General features: G+C 39.6%; 1 protein-coding gene across 10 annotated transcripts; it reads right to left on the reverse strand.

Annotated features, from left to right (window-relative positions):
• Positions 1–1981: 1981 nt before the first annotated feature.
• LOC111863078 (vacuolar protein sorting-associated protein 37A) lies at positions 1982–20300 on the reverse strand. Of its 10 annotated transcripts, XR_002842548.2 has the most exons (9): positions 20000–20299; positions 15963–16152; positions 15765–15882; positions 14590–14817; positions 14023–14174; positions 10018–10137; positions 8200–8281; positions 3819–4161; positions 1982–2690 (listed from the first exon to the last, which is right to left on the reverse strand). XR_002842548.2 is itself a non-coding variant. In XM_033750919.1 (8 exons), exons 1-7 carry the CDS (start codon positions 20083–20085, stop codon positions 8207–8209), a joined length of 933 nt encoding a protein of 310 aa, XP_033606810.1. In that variant the 5' UTR covers positions 20086–20300; the 3' UTR covers positions 3320–4161; positions 8200–8206. The 10 variants fall into 10 exon arrangements, 9 of the variants coding, with proteins under 9 accessions (XP_033606810.1, XP_023704833.1, XP_023704832.1 ...); XM_033750919.1 differs by lacking the exon at positions 1982–2690 and having other exon boundaries at positions 3320–4161; positions 15765–15846; positions 20000–20300; XM_023849065.2 differs by lacking the exon at positions 1982–2690 and having other exon boundaries at positions 3320–3915.

Genomic DNA, 20300 nt, shown 5'->3' on the forward strand with positions numbered 1-20300 from the left:
CTTTCAGTATTTAATTCAATAGCGATAACTTAAATGTAACTCATATGATCGAAGATAACATGGGGAACTCGGGGACCAGAGCTTGGGGTATTAAGGGGGCTTTCGGAATCGAAATCTGGGGTTTGAAGGGGAAATTCGGAATCGAACTTGCTTTTTAATGGGTATTTTGGGGTATGAAGGGGAAATTTGGAATCGAAACTTGTTTTTTTGGGGAAGTTTGGGGTATGGAGGGGAAATTCGGAATCGAAACTTGCTTTAGGGTGAAGTTTGAGGTATGAAGGGGAAATTCGGAATCGAAACTTGTTTGTTCTTAGCGGGAAGTTTGAGGTATGAAGGGGAAATTCGGAATCGAAACTTGTTTTAGGGTGAAGTTTGGGGTATGAAGGGGAAATTCGGAATCGAAACTGGTTTTAGGGGAGGTTTGGGGTATGAAGGGGAAACTCGGAATCGAAGCTTATTTTAAGGGAATGTTTGGGGTATGAAGGGGAAATTCGGAACCGAAAATTGTTTTCTGGGGTATGAAGGGGAAATTCGGAATCGAAACTTGTTTGTTCTTAGGGGGAAGTTTGGGGTATGAAGGGGAAATTCGGAACCGAAACTTGTTTTCTGGGGTATGAAGGGGAAATTCGGAATCGAAACTTGTTTGTTCTTACGGGGATGTTTGAGGTATGAAGGGGAAATTCGGAATCGAAACTTCTCTCAAGGGAAAATTTGGGGTATGAAGGGGAAATTCGGAATCGAGATTTCTTTCTAAGGGGAAATTCGAAATCAAGTTTGAAGGGGAAGTTCGAATTAGAATTTGGGGCACGAAGGGGAAAGTCGGTATCGAAACTTCGGATTATGTGGTACATGTTTGGAATCAGATCTTTAATATGGTTAAGGTAATAATGGGTATAGAGACATATATGAAAATTCTAAATTATTTATTTTATTTCTTTACATTTATATTCTTGAAAGAAAATTATTTCCTCATATCACAATGCTTATTACTGCAATAATCCGCCATCAATGATCATTCTGTACTTACAACAGTAGTATGTTGACCAATAATGAGCATGGTAACATTTCAGTGTTTTTGAACCCAGAATCCTTTAGAACAAAGAAAATAAATGTGGCAGACATCTGCAGACATAGAATGATAAGTGAAAATGTACAAATGAAATATGTTATATTTATACGGCAGCTTCAGAACTCCAAATACAATGAAGCTATGGGCCATCTTCTTTTTAATATGCTGCTGAGACTAATGGTCTTGACAGACCTCAGAGATACATAAAAGCCGCCAAAGATGTTGAAAATGAAGAATGTACAGTAAAAATCAGTTTGTCCTTACAAGCGTGCACAATACATTCTTCACTGCAGCTTACTGGGCAATCCACCACTTAGTCCATACTTTAATGTAAATTCAATGACATTTTGGGCCTACACAGGATCACCAGATATACAGGATGTCCCAGGAGGAATGTGCCAGACTTTGGGAGGGTGTTCCTTATGTTAAAGTATGCCGATATAACCCAAAACACCTATGTCCAAAGTTGAACGGTTACAGAGATAATGACCAGAGAAGTGTAAAACTTTGACAGGTGTTACACACTTGCTGATTACCAAATACATATTAAAACTGCGAAGAATATGTCGTTTCTGTAATGTTAATAATGTACGTAACATCAAACTAATTTGTGAGTGACATGAAGCCATTAAATTGAACTACAAAAAAACTCGTACGCCATGTCATAGTTGTCGTTGGGGTTCCGAGCACTATACACAACACATGAATTACAAGCACTGACATAACATGGCTGCCTGCGCACTCTGGTATGCGAGTGTGTGCAGCTAGTGTGAGCCATTATCACCACTCAAGGACAAACATCGATAAGACTTGTCAGCTGACAGGTACAGTGTGTGGACCCGCCAGAAGACCACACTTTTCTCGGGCCATTATCTCCATAACCGTTCAACTTTGGTCATAGGTGTTTTGGGTTATATCGGCATACTTTAACATAAGGAACACCATCCTGAAGTTTGGCACATTCCTCCTGGGACATCCTGTATATATGAGCTGCATAAACTGTTATACCATATTGTGGCATTAAACAGCCAATGAGTATTCTATGTCATTGCAATGAAGACTGTATTGTGTGTATATACAGAATGGCCCAAAAGTCTGTTAACTGGTTAATAAATTGTACACTAAAATATGTTAGAAATTTCTTTGTTACTTAATGTACAAAAATTGTTCAAAATGAGATTCCCCATGTGCAATTAACTCACAATACTGTGATAATGTTCTACAAACTGACTGGCACCCTCATATCTAAACATTCCTGTTAATATGAGAGAGTGCTTTGGGTTAACAGACTTTGGGCCATTCTATTAAATGCAGCAATATGCTCAAAACACAGTATTACGTCCTTATGCCTTCTGTATCAATCCAGCATTATCATCATTCATCATCTCTCATCAGAAACTGACTTGAACTTGAAGTAAACAGCAAATTAACAATTTTTCAACAATTTCCCTCCTAAAATGGATGTTTGTATTTATACTTATCAACTAGCATTAACAATTTCCATGAAACAGCATGACAGATGGCTGAATACTGTGAAAACTTATTCAGAGCCAATCTGTTAATTTCCACATATGGATCCAGGTGTCCTATGCCCTTAAGTCTTAACTTCAGGAGGTGATTCCTGAAATCAGTCGGAGCAAAAAATATTATATCAGCACGGGTGTGTTTATGCATGCCAGTATGCATTAGCATATTTCATTCACTGATGAGTCACATGAGTACTACAAAGTTAATATTTCAGCATCCTCTTGCACTGGGGCACCATCTTAAATTGTAAAGTATTCTGTCTGTAATGCAACAGACACTAAAAGACACTAAAGTATATTTAATTTGCTAAAAAGTGTTAACTATTTTAAAATGTCATTAACTATGTACATTCGTTGTTCTTGCTATGTTTCGACCAGACATGGGCCATCATCAGGCAACACATTATTTGGGGAGACCACTGCATTGTACCTTAGGCACATCATTAAGTAACTGATTTGTCTGCAAGCATCAGGATGCATTGCATTACTGCAGTAAATTTGATTTGGTTCATCCCGGTCCATCACATTAGCAATTATTAAAAACGTTAATTAACTCCCTAGCTTCCAAATTGGTTTTCTGCAGATGTGTGGTTGCTGTCACTGTCTCATCAGTTGCTTGAACTGTACACCTTGCCACAAGATATGAGAGGTGACATTTAAAACAGGTTTTTGCAAAGTAAACTGCTGGTCCTCTTAGAAGACATAGTGTGAATGTAACTGCAGATTGTTTTTTGGTAGAAATGTCACACATTATCTAAATGAACAGTTACCTTGCCAAAGGATTGGTTGCAGTGGTATGCTGATTTTAACACTGTGTTTACTGGATCTCAGGCCCTTAAATTATCATGTACATGAACGCAAAGTGGACACTACTTCAGTGAATTTTTTATGCCACAAAACATTAGCAACAGTTAGTTTCTCGTGAGGGTACATGTTACTAGCGAAACAAACCTGCATGTGCAGTCATGCAGATGGTAGATATTTTGAACAATTACTTTGACCAATGAAAACCATATAGCAATCATTTTCTCTCTTTCCCAATAACAATCCTTTCTCCAATAAAAAAAACTCCTTACATTTCAGATACCCATAATTTTAACACTATTGAGAACAGGACTTATGTTGACCCAATACTTTTTTACTCAGAATGACCTCTGGAATCACTTCCTTAGGTTCATGTCATTCGACACCTGCACATTACTGGCTAACTCCATAATCCTTACCTGCACATAAAAATTGCAACCATCCATCCACACTCAAAATATTCCAGAAGATGAGCCCCAGACCACATGAGCATCCAGCTGACTTTACCACATGCTGCTGCAGAGAGAATTCAAGGAATGTGGGTTCACATTTTGGTAGTGCAACCTTGATACACAGTAAAGATTACCTTTTCATGGAAGTCAGTATTATTGGATCTGCTGTCTCTTTTTCAAATAACTGAGTAATTCTTTAGTCCACTCAAGAACACATGGACTGACATTTCTGCTGTTTCTTTATTGCCCCCTGCAGCATCCGATTATATGACAGTGGGTCAATACGTCATAACAGGGACTGTACCACCATCTATAAAAACCAGGGATTCATGTTATCAGTTTTCCACACACTTTAATATGGTGCCAAACTTAGGGGTGAAAAATATTTGTTTCACTATCTTGAAACATCTCTTTTCACAATCTCCTTATGGTAACTTCACTTTACCATATCTCACCCAATACATAAACATCCTCCAGAACACTTAATATGTTTTAAGTCATGCAGGCCACTGTATCCACTGCAGACCCTTAACCTTACACCATGGCAAGCACCACGATCTGTTATGTAAAGCTACAACATACTTTTGTGCCACCACTTGTCCACTAGCAGCATATAAACATATGAATGTCAACTACATTTCATAACAGTATAAAAAAGAATATTGCTTGGCTTGAAGTGTGCCCACAACAATGATATTATTATAATAAAAACACTGCTCTGCACAGGCTATCCAACTTAGTGCAATTACTTTCAAAATTCATGGTGCAAGGGCACATTCAGAAATAAACTGAGCTGGATTTGAGCTTCGCACAGCGTGACTATTCAACCTTCTGGATGGAGGTAACGTACCTCTGAAACACTGGTGAATTTCTACTGGACTACACAGTAGTGCAGCCCAGAAAATAATACTTTCTTATAAAATAGTTTTCATTACTTCAACATCAGAATAACATGTTAATACTATGACTATCTTAGCCCAGATACGAACATCCTGACTGCACCACCTAGCATCATAGATGTCAGTAGTTATCACTTATATTCAATGTAACGTGTGTTTAAAAGAAGAGCACATAATATTATGTACGTACCACTTGTCACATACATCTTGTTTAAGCGTGTATCCATTTCATTTTAAGTAACTGTTACTACACTATCGCTGTTCAGTTCTTTTATTTTCAAAGGTCTGACACACATGTTCTGATACCACACACCTGAGAATATTTGTAATTTATACAAAAGTTTGACTGTCAGGCAAATAAAATTCTTCCTGATTGCTTGGATATGACAAGAAAAACAAGGTCATGGAATTCACAGCACACAAGAGTAACCAAATGCCATGTCTGCTGCTGCCTAACCACAAAAAAAAAATGGAGTGGAATGTAAACTTCAGGAACTTAATATTCCACAGTGAAACCATACGACCATTCTGCAATATTACGGCTTTTAAATGTGTACACATATCGCATTTGTCGCTCAAAATTTAAATACCTGATGAAAATTGACCCTAGAGCATCATGTTAATGTTTTCTGACTAAAATCCTGTACGTATTTCTATTCCCTCCTACATATGTTACATGCCATATGCCAATGTCAAGATCCTCAACTGATTACAGGAATATTATATGGTGAAGCAAACAAATTATGGAACTCCTCATTACAGAATTTTCTCCACTCACTTCATCATCATCATCATCATCATCATCACTGGCACGACAGCCCTTTGTGAGCCCTGGCCTTCCTGAGGATTGTTTGCCATTCTTCTCTATTCGATGCTACATTCCTCCAGTTCTTTACACCCAAAATTCTTCTGTCCTGCCACACACATTCTTCCCATCTTAACCTTGGTCTTCCCACTCTCCTATTTTCTTCTGGTTTAGTATTAAGCATTTTCTTGACGGTTCTATTCTCGCTGGCACGTTTTGTGTGTCCAGCCCATTCAAGCCTTTTCACCTTTATAAATCCAATAATGTCTGGTTCAGTAAATAGTTTGTATAGCTCATGGATATACCTCTTCCTCCATATTCCATTTTCTTCCACTGGTCCAAAGATATATCTCAAGATCCTCCTTTCAAATATACTTAAGTCTTTCATCCGATCTTGACAGTGCTCCACTCACTTAGGTCCAGATATTCTTCCCAGCACTCTCTTCTCAAACGTTCTTACTTTACATTCTTTCCTCGAGATAAGAAACTTCTTACTTTACATTCTTTCCTCGAGATAAGAAACCAAGTTCAGACACATTCAAAGTTAATGGGTTAAATTAATTATATTTTTGTATTTTTTAATTTGTATGCTTTCAGACAGGAGAAGACAAAAGATTCTGAACTGACTGGTAACAAGCATTTCCTAAATTCTCCACAATTCATGTCCAAATTCCAGTGCTGAAACAGTTCCAAAAAATCAATCCAAGTCCAAGGTTCTGTGTCAACCAACATTTATAATGTGCAAGTTTCTTACAGCAAGGGATTGTTAGGTTAATCTAACTCCCACGCTGGACCAGCACTGCTTTTCAGCTGTTAGCAACTGCTTAATATAATTACAGCTATGCTCCATATCTTGAGCTCATCATCTACAACCTGAGGATATGCTGCACTCTGGCGATAAGGTCTAGAAACTTTAATTTATAAATTTTTGTTGATGTAATGCAAGGAACCAATATATATCCAATGTTATATGCATAACGCTGACAAACACTATGAGCAGCAGACTTCTATGTGCAATAAATTAATAAGATCAATGGGAGGAAACAAAGATTACAGTTTCTGATAATACATACGAGGGTTGGAACTTCAATAGTGGTTTACAACTGATAAAAAATAGATGCATATTTTGAAGTTTTACTGTCCTTCAATGTAGTCACCAGCATTGTGTACAACCCATTGCCGGTGATGTGGAAGTCATAGAATACCTTTAGCAGCGCCTGTTGTGTTGATAGTTTGAATGGAGCGGTCTACTGCCTGAAGAATCTCTGGAGCAGTTCTGAAGCGAATGCCACGAAGTGGTTCCTTCATCTTAGGAATCAAGTCAAAGTCACAAGGGCTTAAGTCCGGGGAGTATGGTGGATGGTACAGCACTTCCCAGCCCCATCACTCGAACAAATCAGCCACAGCTTGTGCTGTATGTGGCCTAGCACTGTTCTGCAAAATGATGGGTGGCTTCTGCAGAAAGTGTCGCCGCTTCTTTCTCAAAGCTGGTCGCAGGTTGTGTTCCAAAAATGAACAGTAATACTGTGCATTGACGGTCTGCTGTCAGGGAATGGTATGTGTTAGGATAACACCATCACAGTCGTACACAAGAATCACCAAAACTTCCACATTGCTGGTGTTCTGACAAAATTTGATTTTCGTGGTGATCCATAATGATGCCATTCGTTCATTTGGCATTTCATTTGTGGCTCGTACGATTTGGCCCATGTCTTGTCCAGCATAAGAAAGCCTCTCCTTCGCGCTCATAGTGCTCCAAGTGGTTATGAGCAGCGTCGTATCGTAGCCATATCTGCATTTCCATCAAATCATGTGGAACCCATCGTGATGCAATTTTTCTCATGCCCAGGCATTCCTTCAGAATGTGAAGCACATTCATATCCACTAATCCTGTCTCTCAAGCCAGCTCAAGAATCGTATGGTGTCAATCACTCTCCAGTAACACGGAAAGAGCATCCACTTCTTCTTCACTGACACTAGGACGACCTGGCCAACACATGTCTGCCACATTTTGGCGTCCCTCGTTGAAGGCTTTTACCCACCTTGCCACTGTTCTGTAAGGCAATGCAGATTTCCTGCAAGCCCCTTGAAGACCTCGATGACACTGTCGTGCTGTATGGCCTCTGGCACATTCAATCTTTATCCAACTCCTTTGATCCTGTTTCGAAAACATCGTGACACTACGTTAGACCGCCAGCTAACACGAGGCTCTGTTCTTCTCGTCACTGCGCATGCGCGTGATGTGGGATGGAAGAGTCCATTTGCTCTAAGGCAAGGTAGGTATGTAACTAATGTGTGGTATAAGTGACATTATTTGGTTCAATTGCATGGCGTCTCTACAGCAGTGTTGCCACTATTAAAGTTCCAACCCTCATACTTTTTTACATATGGTCAAAACACAGGTGGATTTTAAACTATAATTTGGTCAGGCAACACAATCTTCATTGTTGTACACAAAGATTTTCAAATTCTTTTGCCTTTCTACATCACCAATTTCATAACTGCTATCTAGATTCTCACATAATAAATGCAGGAGGAGAAAGTGATTTAAATGAAACACCCTATATCTCAAATGGTGTGGACAGTTCCCAAGCAGTGATCCAAAAGACAAACCACATGGCAGATCAGTCTTCAAAACCCTTACCTGCAGCTCAGTAGCCTGCTCTCTGCAACTCACTCAGCTGACTGCCTAGTTTCTCTTCTTTGGTTTTCCTAATCTGGCTCACCTGCACAATCAGCAGAAAGACAAACATGTAAAAAAGTTCACGCCATAGCTCAAGCAGTTAGTCCCTGGCTTCCCACCGCGACAGCCTGGGTTCGATCCCGGGTCTGGTCAAGTGGTATTTGTGGTGGACAAAGTGGTGCTGGGGCAGGTTTCCCCTGCCAATCTTCATTCCACCAATTGCTCCAGTCACCCTCACCTATCACCTTGGGCTGGTACAATAGGCCAGAAGTGGCCACAGTACAAGGGACTTAGTCCCACCCCATTAGCAATAAAAAAACATGTAAAAAGACATTAAAAATGCACATAACATGCAGCTGTATGACTGATACTGGCGGCTTCCAGACCACAGGACCAATAAATCACATATTCAGTTTCTGAGCACAATTTATAAGCTGCAATAAACAATGCTCTTAACCAATTTTCATCAACTCAGAAAGCTCGTGTCACCCCACCTTTAAACCTATCTCACATTACTTTCCAATCACACTGGTTAGCTGGAAAAGGGGACACATTCCCCTGAAATCACATTTGCATGTCAATTGATGGTTGCAAGTATATAACAAAGCCTGAAATATCAGTGAAGTGTCTGCAGAAAAATAAAAAATTCTCAATTATAAAAGAATGGCCTTGTGTCTTATAAAAATCAGTTCTGCCATATAAGTTCCTTTCAGAGTTTACAGATATAATGAACGCTTTTTGTGATTTTTTCTATTCCTAGAGGAATTGTGTCTGCCTGCTTACCGACTTACCAGTGAGTCCTTCGGTCTCACAAGACCCCATGTTTGTTCCTACAATTGCACAATGAAGCCAGAAGCTGGGTAAAGAAACATGGCTCAAAAAAAAAATTTTTTAAAGGTGATTCCAAGAAAGACACATTTCATGGATTACTTGAGAACAGAGTTTAAAGACCGCATTGTTTATTTCACTTATTCAAAACTGAACAATGGATGCTGACTTTCAGATTCTCTAGAACTGGGCTGGCTACGTGGGCATACACACAATAGTCTTTGCTTGGACCACCACTTAGTCTGTACTTTCAGGCAAATTCAACATGTTTCAGCCATACAGGACCATCACAAGGTATAATGCCTTAGGAGATTCATTTCTGAAATGGTGTAAAATCATGTCTTATGCCCCCCCCCCTTTCTGGCAGAGATGTGTATTATGTGGCTGGTATCTTGGTTGTGTGCGCTCCAGTCAGCAGTGGATGTGGATTACCGCATCTGTTGGAGGGACAAGAAGAATGGCACGACACACAATACTTCATATTACAAACAAAATGAACTCTGTGGCTTTAGTCTGCAAGCAAACTATGTCGACCAAGTGACTGCGGCTTGTCAGCAAAGTTATTTCCAACTTTTGGTACTTCATCTTACATCATAAAAAAAGGTTTAAATAATATTATATATTAAGTTTTGACAGATAATGAACTCATTTAAACGATAAACTCTTCGGATGTACGATCTGTAGCATATCCCACAGTATAGAATAACTATTTACACGAGCCATCACATACACCTGATGGTGGTCCAGTGTGGCCAAAACATGTAATTCAATTTAAATGAAAGCACAGACTAGGTGGTGAGGCTGCAATGAAGACTCTACTGTGGGTGTGAGTGATGAACTGTGTTGGTGGGCTGTAAGAAAAATCCTGCTCAACACAAACACATACACCTTTGTAAATACTGTAAAGCTAAACTATTAGCACTTCAAAAACTGAGAATTAATGAAACTCACTGTTCGTTTCTGGAGGTATATGCTCACAAACTGCTCTACGCTCATTCTGCCACCTAGGAACTGTTCTGCAATCCGTTCACTCTCTTCATCACTGTGCAGGGCTGCCAACCTGAGCGACTCCTACACAGAATAAACAAAATGAACATGCTTATGCTTCACTCACTGTCTTCTACCCTGAAGATGGCTTTCTTCATGCATATGATACTTCGCTATAACTTCTGCTTAAAGCAGTCACTTCTTGAAGTACCGTAACATTCAGAACAACCTCCAATCATGACCATCATCTCATTCCAGGCTGCATAAGTGATAAAGGATTTATTTAATAGGCTAAATATTTTGTATCATTTGCAGGTCTTAGTAGCAAAAAAAAAAAAACAAACACTGTGGCCTGTAGTCTGCAAGTGAACTATACCAACCAAGCGACCTCCGCTTGTCAGCGAAGTTAGTACCAACTTTATCAGATAGAGGGTGTCATGTGGTCAGCACAACAGATCCCCATGGCTGTTAATCTCGGTTTCTTAGTAGCAACCATCTCTTCCTCCTGCAAATAATGTTTCTGAATTTGTAAAAGTGTTTTTTTTTAATTCGCTTAGTGGGGGGTGGAGTCTAACTGGGTCCGCCTGGCATGGCAGCCACCAATTGGCCTATTGTAGCCTGCCTCGGGTGATTAGGATGATGGAGAATTTGGTGGAATGAACATTTGCTGGGGAAACCGAAGTGCTCGGAGAAAACCCACCCCAGCACCACTTTGTCCACCACAAATCCCACTTGACCAGACCTGGGATCGAACCCGGGCCACCTCGGTAGAGAGCCAGTGAATAACCACTTGAGCTGTAAAAGTGGTTGCTACTAAGCAGCCACAGGGATTCCTCGCGCTGACCACACATCATCCTCTATCCGCTAAAGTTGGCACTAACTTTCCGACAAGGGGCAGTCACTCAGTCGGTATAGTTCACTTGCAGACTAAAACCATGAAGTCTGTTTTTGTTTTTGGTTGCTACTGAGCAACCACTTTTACAAATTCAGAAACACTATTTGCAGGAGCAAGAGATTTTTTCTACACCAGTGTCCACACAGCATCCTATACAATGGGTACGAAGGGCTCTATCCCTAGGGGTAAAGCAGCCAGGGCATGAAGCTGACCAAACATCTCCTTCATGTGCTGAGGTCAAGAATGATGGAGCTACACCTCCACTTACTCTCTCATACATCTTCATAAAGTGATGCTTAATTAATTAAGCACAGACATAAGTTTACTCTTAACCTACTTTGTATGTATCATTTACTTGACAATACTGGTCATCACATAAGATGGTAAATAAAAGTAAACAATAATAATACATCCAAATATCAGTATCACTACTACAGCATCCAAAATTTTAAGTTATCCAGTAATCAGCTAAACAACATGAACAGTGAACCTTCATGACGAGGAGCACTATACATCTAGTAACCATGTAATTTGGAGGGTAATGATTTATCATTCTCTGTGACCCTGGGTAACGGGTTGATGTACAAAGCTCTATTTCATCAAACCACTCTCAACTTCTGCCAAAAGGCTACACAAAATGCATTCTCTATAACAAAGTTTCACTCCATCTTGACAGCCTGGTGGCTAGAAAGCCCTGTCCCTAGTTCTGAATCTAGAATACTTATATACCAAATATGAAGTCTGTCCAATCAGGTGCTAGTGAGGTGCATACACATACAGATGGCATCCTAAAAACCACCTTCTTGCTGGGGCCAGGTGGGACACAAGCAACTTCATCACAACACACTAATTTTTTCACCAACACAATACTTTTCATATCCTACATCCAGTACATAAGGGACTAAAAACGGGTGCCATATTCTACAGGGTGATTCACAAGGAGTTACTGCCACTTATGGAGCTCATTTCTGAAGACATTTTGAGCAAAAAGTGTCATATAAACCTGGGTCCTATACTCAATATTTACAGAGTTATGTTCGTGGAAAACCACTACTGTGAACTGGGCGTGGTCTTTGCCAACGTAAGCACATGATGTGTCCGCAGCCAGTTAGTAGGGTAGACGCAGTTAGTGCTCATGCAGTCTGACAGTTGCCTTTGGTTGTGAATGTTGTGTTACAATGCCGCAAACATTTTCCACAGAAGAATATGCCGATATGACGTTCATTTTGGGAGTGCGTGATGGTAATGCTACTTCTGCTCCAGCTGAGTATCACAGGCATTGCCCTAACCGCAGGATTCCGAATCCTAAAACAATTCAAAGGACATTCAACACATTACGGGAAACAGGTTCGCTTCCGAGTGTTAGAAGCCACAGCGAGCGTATTCCTGAATGTCACTTGGTTCAAGAGGAAAACATTCTCGACGCAGTACAGCACAGTCCACGTGCCAGTACGCATCGGCTTGCCAGATGATGCAGAGTTACGCAATCGATAGTGTGGACACTTAATGAGAACAGACTGCCCATTGCTTGGAGTTCTGCAACTGGTTAAGTGAAAATCGGCACTTGTACTGCTATATTCTGTTTAGCGACAAGGCACAGTTCACATGTTTGGGCAGAATTACATCCCCATCCTACAACTGAAACCAAATTTCAACACTGTTTCAGCATCAATTTATGGTGTTGTATTCTACACGATCAGCTGATCGGCCCGTTCATTTTTCCAGGACGCTTGACTGGTGTCATTTATCTGCAGTTTTACAAGAACTGCCGCAGTTACTTGAGGATGTTCCTTTGGCGGTGAGATACCATATGGTGTTCCAGCATGATGGTACACCTCACTTCAAGCATGCAGTGGTGGAACATTTAAATGTGCATTTCCCTGAGAGATGGGTAGGATGAGGCAGTATTCACCCATGGCCTCCTAGATCGCCAGACCTTTCCCCATTAGATTATTGCATTGGGGATGGATGAAGGACATTGTTTACCAAAGAAAGACACACACACATGAGGAACTACTTGCTCCCATCATGCATGCTGCTACAGAAGTCAGAGATAACAGTGTACACCTACGTAGAGCAACGTGCAGACAAGTGTATTGAAGCGGAGGGCGGGATTTTTGAAAATGTGTTGTAATCTCTGTAAGACTTCGCAAAATTAAACTAAAGAGAATCAATGTAAGTTTAAAGAGAATCAAGTCCATAGAATTACTTTGTGTTTGTAACAATAAATACATTAAAATAATGTAATTTTGTATTTAAAATTAAAATTTAGAAACCTTCAAATTACGAACGTAACTCTGTAAATATTGAGTATAGGACCCAGGTTGCAGCCCGGGTTCAATCCCGGGTCTGGTCGAGTGGGATTTGTGGTGGACAATGCGGCACTGGGGCGGGTTTTCTCCTAGTACTTTGGTTTCCCCTGCCAAACTTCATTCCACAAAATTCTCCATCATCATAACCACCCGGGGCATATTACATGAGGTCAATCAGTGGCCACCATGGCGAGTGAACCAGGTTGGACTCCATCCCCCACTAAGTGAAATTGGACCCAGGTTTATATGACACTTTTTGCTCAAAATGTCTTCAGAAGTGAGCTCCATAAGTGGCAGTAACTCCTCATGAATCACCCTCTATAATGAATATTTTCCAATGGTAAACTTGGTGATTCTATTCCCATTCCATCACTGACAAGTGAAATAATACTTAGCAGAAAATAAATCAATGTTTATGGAATTAAGGTTTACATAAAAAAACCAATTTTCTACGTCACTGTTACCAAAAATGCTTCTGAACATCACACAATAGACTAAAATTAGGGAGCGAGATTTGAAGTTGTCACGGCGAAGATCGAATATCACAAAAATCTACCAGACTACCTCGCAGGACAGTAATCTAGAAATCAGCAATCAACATGTAAATTCTGAAGCAGAGGGAGATAAACTTACAGCGAGTTCAAGTGATACAGCACTTAGGACAGACCTGTATTAAGGTTAGATAGTATAGCAGTAGTTTGTGCTGAGGGCATACATGTACATCTGAGTACAGGAGATGGGGCAGTTGGACAAAAAGCTTACCTTGATACTGCCTGGAGCATATCTGTCTGACAGCCGCTGGTACTCCTGGCTGAGACTCTCATACGAATTCTTCAGGACTGCAAGAGCATCCAGTTTCTCTCGTACACTGTAGCCCAGCTCCTCCAGCCGTGGCTGTTTTGACAGGTTTTCCTCTGGAATTCAAACAGGGATAGATAGTGTTGTGTTCATGCCTACAAATCTCACCGTAAAGGGATATTGGGGCAGTGGAGGTATCAACCTAAATATACTCTTAACCTTGGCTCTGCCCCTGGGCAAAGGGCCGTATGTATTGAGACTGCCACAATACAGCAATGAAATTGTAGTCACCCAAGTACTGACTGTAGAAACTAGCACAGACCTGCTCCTCAATATACATAAATCCTGAAAGATTAGGACAAAGCACTGATGCAAGATTCACACAGTTCCTGCCTGATACTGACTCCACCACCAAAAGCTTCAAAATGTTGTTCACAACTGAACACACAACACCAATTCAAATGGAGCGAGCTGAATAAACAGAGAGTTACATGAACCTAGCGTGTGTTCTACTGTTCTGAGTATACTCACTGGCCAGCTCCTCATTTCTGGTGATCATGTCCTCCACATTGTTGTTAAGCTTCTGCACTACAGGCAGCTTGTCAATGAAGTCGTCTAGTCTGTCCTGGCTCTGGCTCAGGTGTTCCAGCTCTGCAGTAGACAAGTCCTGGAGCTCTGGGAATGAGAGTGCCCGTGGCTGAGAAAATGCTGGCATTATGTGAGCAGGGGATGTGTGCCCACTGGTACATGCCTCTTGTCCTGAAACGCAATACAAACACACTAAAGCTACAAGCAAAGCACCTCCAGCTCTTAATACATGACATCACCACTTAACTAGAACATTCACTTCGCAGTTTACACAGGCTCTCTTCTTTTCCTTCACAAACTTCTCTTCTACAGTCACAAATTAACCAATTCCAGTTATAATGTAACTGTTTGGATGATATGGCTTGCCAGAGTGTGTGGAATGGCTAGGTGTGAATCTGATTGTGGTTTTTCCATCACCTATCTGTGTGTTGTCCTAATAACTTGAGCTATTCTGTCACAGGCTTGATTTTATATTTTATTGGACCAAGGACAAATGTGTAGTCATCATGAATTTGTAATATGTGACATGTTTTATATCCAGCCCTATGGGGAGATGATTGGATCCACGAAATGATAAATAAATGTAAATGTAAGTGAAGTGACTGTGCTTCACAAAACTCAATCTTCCTGCAGTCCAAACTTAATATTTGTGGATGTCTTAAATACAAGTTACATGCACATGTTTTTCAAAACATTTAGAGAAATGCATGGTTAAAGGCAAAATCTGAAGATCTTAAATACATACTATGATGAATATATTGGTGTAACAGGTCACTTGAAATGGCATTTCAGTAGCTTTAAAATGGGCATACATAAGTTTGGTGTCTCAATTCGGCTGTATGTTCTTCCACTTTGGCTATGAGTTATTCCACTTTTCTAAGACAACTTATGCCCAAAAATGAGTTCAACTGTGAATGTCTGCTCCCAAAATTCTAGTCGCCATAAAGCAGTAAAATTTGGCAGAAACATTGATCTGACACAGAATGACCCAAAAGTATCAGACTATCTGGTCTGAAGTATTAAAATTAACACAAATGCAAACTAAACAGTGAAACCAATATACAAAAAAAATGTAACAAACATAAACTTAAATAATATGTAGGTTTTAAAGTCCTTACCTTTCTGGTGGGTGGCAGGCAATCTTCCAGCTGACTCTCCAATAAGATCTGGTGGTCTACGTTCAAATTCTCGGATTATTGCCTGCACAACACGACCCAGATCGGAGTGAACAGTGAACTGCACACAAAAAACCTGGAGTTATGCCACCAGAGAGAACCCCTATCAGAATGCAACATTTCAGTGAATGAACCACTTACATTGACAAGTCCAGGTGCACTTATAATCTCAGATTGTTCATTAACCCATGGATGGTCAATCTGTGGTGAGACTTTGAGCACAGGCCTCTTTCGAGGGAATTCTGGGCACAGGGACACCTGGACAGCCATGCTATATCCTCCAGCACTGAACTCAACTCGATACTCGACATCCTCCTGAATCTCTGTCACACTGTACACAGTATCAGATTACTGAAGTAACATTTTTACCAACTTCATGGGGTACTCAGCAGATGTGCGTTGGGATGGATGTGAACAAAGCAGACAATATTGCCCTGATAAGATCAGAAAAATGAAATTATCACCATGCCACAGCTGCTCATTTCCCACCATTCTTATTTTCTTAATTTTTCTGTTATTTCTAAAATTATGTTAAAACTATATTCATACTTGATGGAGCCGGCATGACACCAGTTTTCATGCACTTGTTAACACCTAACATGTAAGTGTATTATCACCAATAATGGGAAGATCAGTTGAGTGTAACTTTATAACGGACTTGTTCCTATGCCCGTTTTGTTGCGCTTTAAGCTCAGTTATTCACTATTTGCCAAAAAGGCTTCAATTAAGCCAGAAAATTTCAAATAAAAACGGGTTGCCTAAATCTCGAAGGCCTCCGCAATTCGGAAGTACAAATATGTTCTAGGTCTGTTACGTATCACGGATCAGCACCTACATACAATGTATATATAAAATATGTATAATGAAAATATGCTAAATACCCCCACCAGAGGGCACATCATAGTGATTTTAAGAACCCCAGATTACATCATCATCACACAAAACGCATCGACAACCTACATATCACCCAGTTGAACACGGAAATACTACGCAGAATCACGTGTTGGCACAATACTAACTGATACGCAAATTTTAGCCGATACTACCGAAGTTTATGGTTAATTTCATTACAAATAGTTGGTGTCACGTCAATCGTTCTCTTACGGTTAATTCTTTCGTCTTCATATTTAAACATCTTCACAATAAAACATTACTTACAAAAATTTGTTAAAATCGCGTCTTCCCTCAACTCTCGCATACTACGAGCGTACTACGAGATTCAACACGAGCAAAACTGCTGCAATGACGTCTTCAGACAAGTCTCGCACACTCCGAGATTCAATAATTTGGGAATAGAATTGAATAGCAAAATTAAAGGTTTTGACTTGGTTATGTACCTATTTATCGACTTGCAAACTCTAAATGAAACGGCGAAACACGAGAAAATAAAAAAACTGAGGGAATAACTTTTCTATGCTTCACATGTTCATGTGCCGTTTACCTTTGTGGCACACTCTTGCATTACAAATGGAAAGGAACGAACGTGTAAAGTAACCAAATGTCAGTTGGAACTTGCGAATTGAATGCAATCTTTACTTGCACACCCCCAAAACAACTTCACTGCATAAAAATGCATAAATCTTCACATTTACTTTTCTTTTATCGGCATTAATCAACACACATCCACTGAGGAACAACCTATAAGCATTACTAAAGTCATCAACCTCATAATGGATACAGGCTAAGATGGGGGCATGAAGGTAAATTCTTGCACATCTGGGAATACTTATTACAATAACATCGTTAACAAAATGTCTGTAACAAGCAATAACCGTATGGCCCTCTTTATACCTAGAAAGTTTCTGATGCCTAATTTCTCTTGCACATCCTTTAAAGCAACTTCCTTTGGGGTAGTAGAGTGGCAGATATAAATTACCAGCTGCAGCTACTTACACTCCTATATTTGGACCAACTGGTGGAAATATGACAGATGTTCCAGGTCAACAAATACCAATTCAGCAAAGATTACATCTAATACAAATCTGCATATATGAACTTAATTTAGCTTATAAAGGTAGGATTTCAGAATTTCTGGATGATGAATATTCAGACTGTGGTCTCCTGGGTTACAACATTGTGCTGTTGTCTGGTACCAATCATTTGGAGGCATACATTCCTCCAGCTTCAGGGTACCCTGATTATTAAATTCATGGCATAGGAAAGGTTTAAAAAATTACGGATATATCAATGACAGAATTCTAGCTGCAAGGTTTAGCATAACTAGAGGGCATTCACCTGTTATACATATATATACCCCAGAAGAACGCAAACTTGAAGAAACGGGAGTATTTTAATGACATTACAAAAACAAATTCAGATATGTATTACAAACTAGTGTGTAATGACAGAATGAGAAGGAAAGCAGTTTATCCATAATATCACAAGAATGTTTGGGGAAGATCATTTAAATGGACAGCCACAAATTAAGAAAATCTGGAACAAACAAAAATCTTAACATTACTGATTTTGTTAGTTAAAATATATATATAACATACCTTAAGTAATAAAGTCACAAAAACCTTAATAGACTAGGTAGTTGTCAACAGAAATTGACATCCCAAATAAAAGCTGCTTTGTGCGTTTGAGGAAGCAGGCAATTTCCCCAAGTCTATTAAAATTTTATTACCAGGGGATGAAGTGTGGGTGGCCTCCATGGCCTGTTACAGGGATACCTTTACTTACTTACTTTTATTAAAAAGTTTACTTGTCTTTTATGGTTATTTTCATTTAAATAGTTTATGCTTATGTCTCTGCAGATTATCCATGTCTGGTACAATAGGCCAGACAGTGGCTGACATACCAAGAGTCTCACCCCATCCCCAAGAAATGAAAAATAAAATAACCCACGCTATCACTGCTCCTACAAGGTTTGAAACTAAATACGTGAACAACTAGAAATATATTAAACAGAAGACAAAATGAAGGGATGCAGAGTTCATGGTTAATGCATTTGTAAGGAATGAGCAAAATCAGAATGCCATTACACACCAAGAAGAAAAATGGGAACAGATTTCCTAGCCCTGAAATGATGAATAATGTGCAGGGTGGATACACAGTATGACACATTTAAGGTAAACAAACAAAACACTGAGTGGATCAAGTGGAAAGGCTCTTCTGACCCTAAGTTACTGCAACACGAGAGGGAGAAACTAATTCTGTTCAGTCCAAAATACTGAAGTTTCTGCATGGTGAACACAGCAATGGCATGAGGTTATGTCCGATCAAAAATCTGTGTTACATGAAATGGATACAATACTTAATTGTACCATTATTTCTTCCAGTGACTTGTCTTTGCAGTTGGGAACATTAATTTAAAAGAAACTGTTAATTTCACAGAACATCTTGTCAGCTTACTACCACTACTCTCACAAAATCTGCAATAAATGTTACTGTACTCTACACTTCTTTTATAATTTCCTAACTGGACAAGAAATTTCTTCCGGATTACTGAGTTCTTGGATTATGTCCATCACCTAACGTTCTAAAAAACACAATGTCTAAAAAACTGGATGTTTCCCTTTGCTTGTGAAAAGGTGGGAGGCACTTATTGCGTTCAATACATTAGGAAGAGCTATCTTCAATCACTGGACCTGTTTCTAACAGTCCTCACAGAGCAGGTGCTTCCCACAATTTCACCCGAGGGCTGAGATACCCAATTTCTGAAAGGTTCTTTTAAACATCAAATGGACAAATTTCCCAAAACACAGGAATGTCATAGATATTATACACCATCTTCACAACCTTGAAGAACTGAAGCAGTTTCTTCACAAGTTATAAAATTCTTCCACAATTTATAATTGTGTTCCTGTATTTTGCAACGCTGTCGGTAGCTGGGGTTGTATGTTGCCAAATGATTGACAGTACATAGTGAACTGGAAAGGATGTGAAAAGGAGCAACCGTGGCTCTGTTCTTGAGCACTATCAAGGCGTATAAATCGGGAACTTGGGAAAATTACGGAGAACCTCGGGATTGAATATTCTGGTGAAATTTCGAAACTGGCACCTCCAGAATAAAGTCAGATGCACTGCCGCTTCAGCTAACTTGTTCGGTTCCTTCCATATTGTTTCTAATCACAAGCAGATGCAAATTAATAAACATTTTAGGCTACTTCAAGAAACCCAGAAAAGACGCTGAAGGAAGAAAGAGAGAGATTTGAATTAAATCGTTTCTTACATACTTATCATTGAATATTTTCAGTGTATCAATCTGCCTCCTCCTATTCACAACGGTATTCTCAGTCTCTCTAAATATTCGTGATAACATTTAATTTTCCGACTTGTATACATAAACAATACCACACAAACAATTGCCTTCAACGTAAAACTGACATACAAACACGGAATATTCCGTCAGCTATTCCTACGTGTAACTTCAATGTTCACTACTGTATTACGGTAACCTAATTTACCACATACATACAACTGCGGAAGAAATATAGACTAGTACAACACACGAATTCACGGATTTCTGAAATGTAA

Source organism: Cryptotermes secundus, unplaced genomic scaffold (genome assembly GCF_002891405.2).
Source record: "Cryptotermes secundus unplaced genomic scaffold, Csec_1.0 scaffold1777, whole genome shotgun sequence".
NCBI classification, from domain to species: domain Eukaryota; kingdom Metazoa; phylum Arthropoda; class Insecta; order Blattodea; family Kalotermitidae; genus Cryptotermes; species Cryptotermes secundus.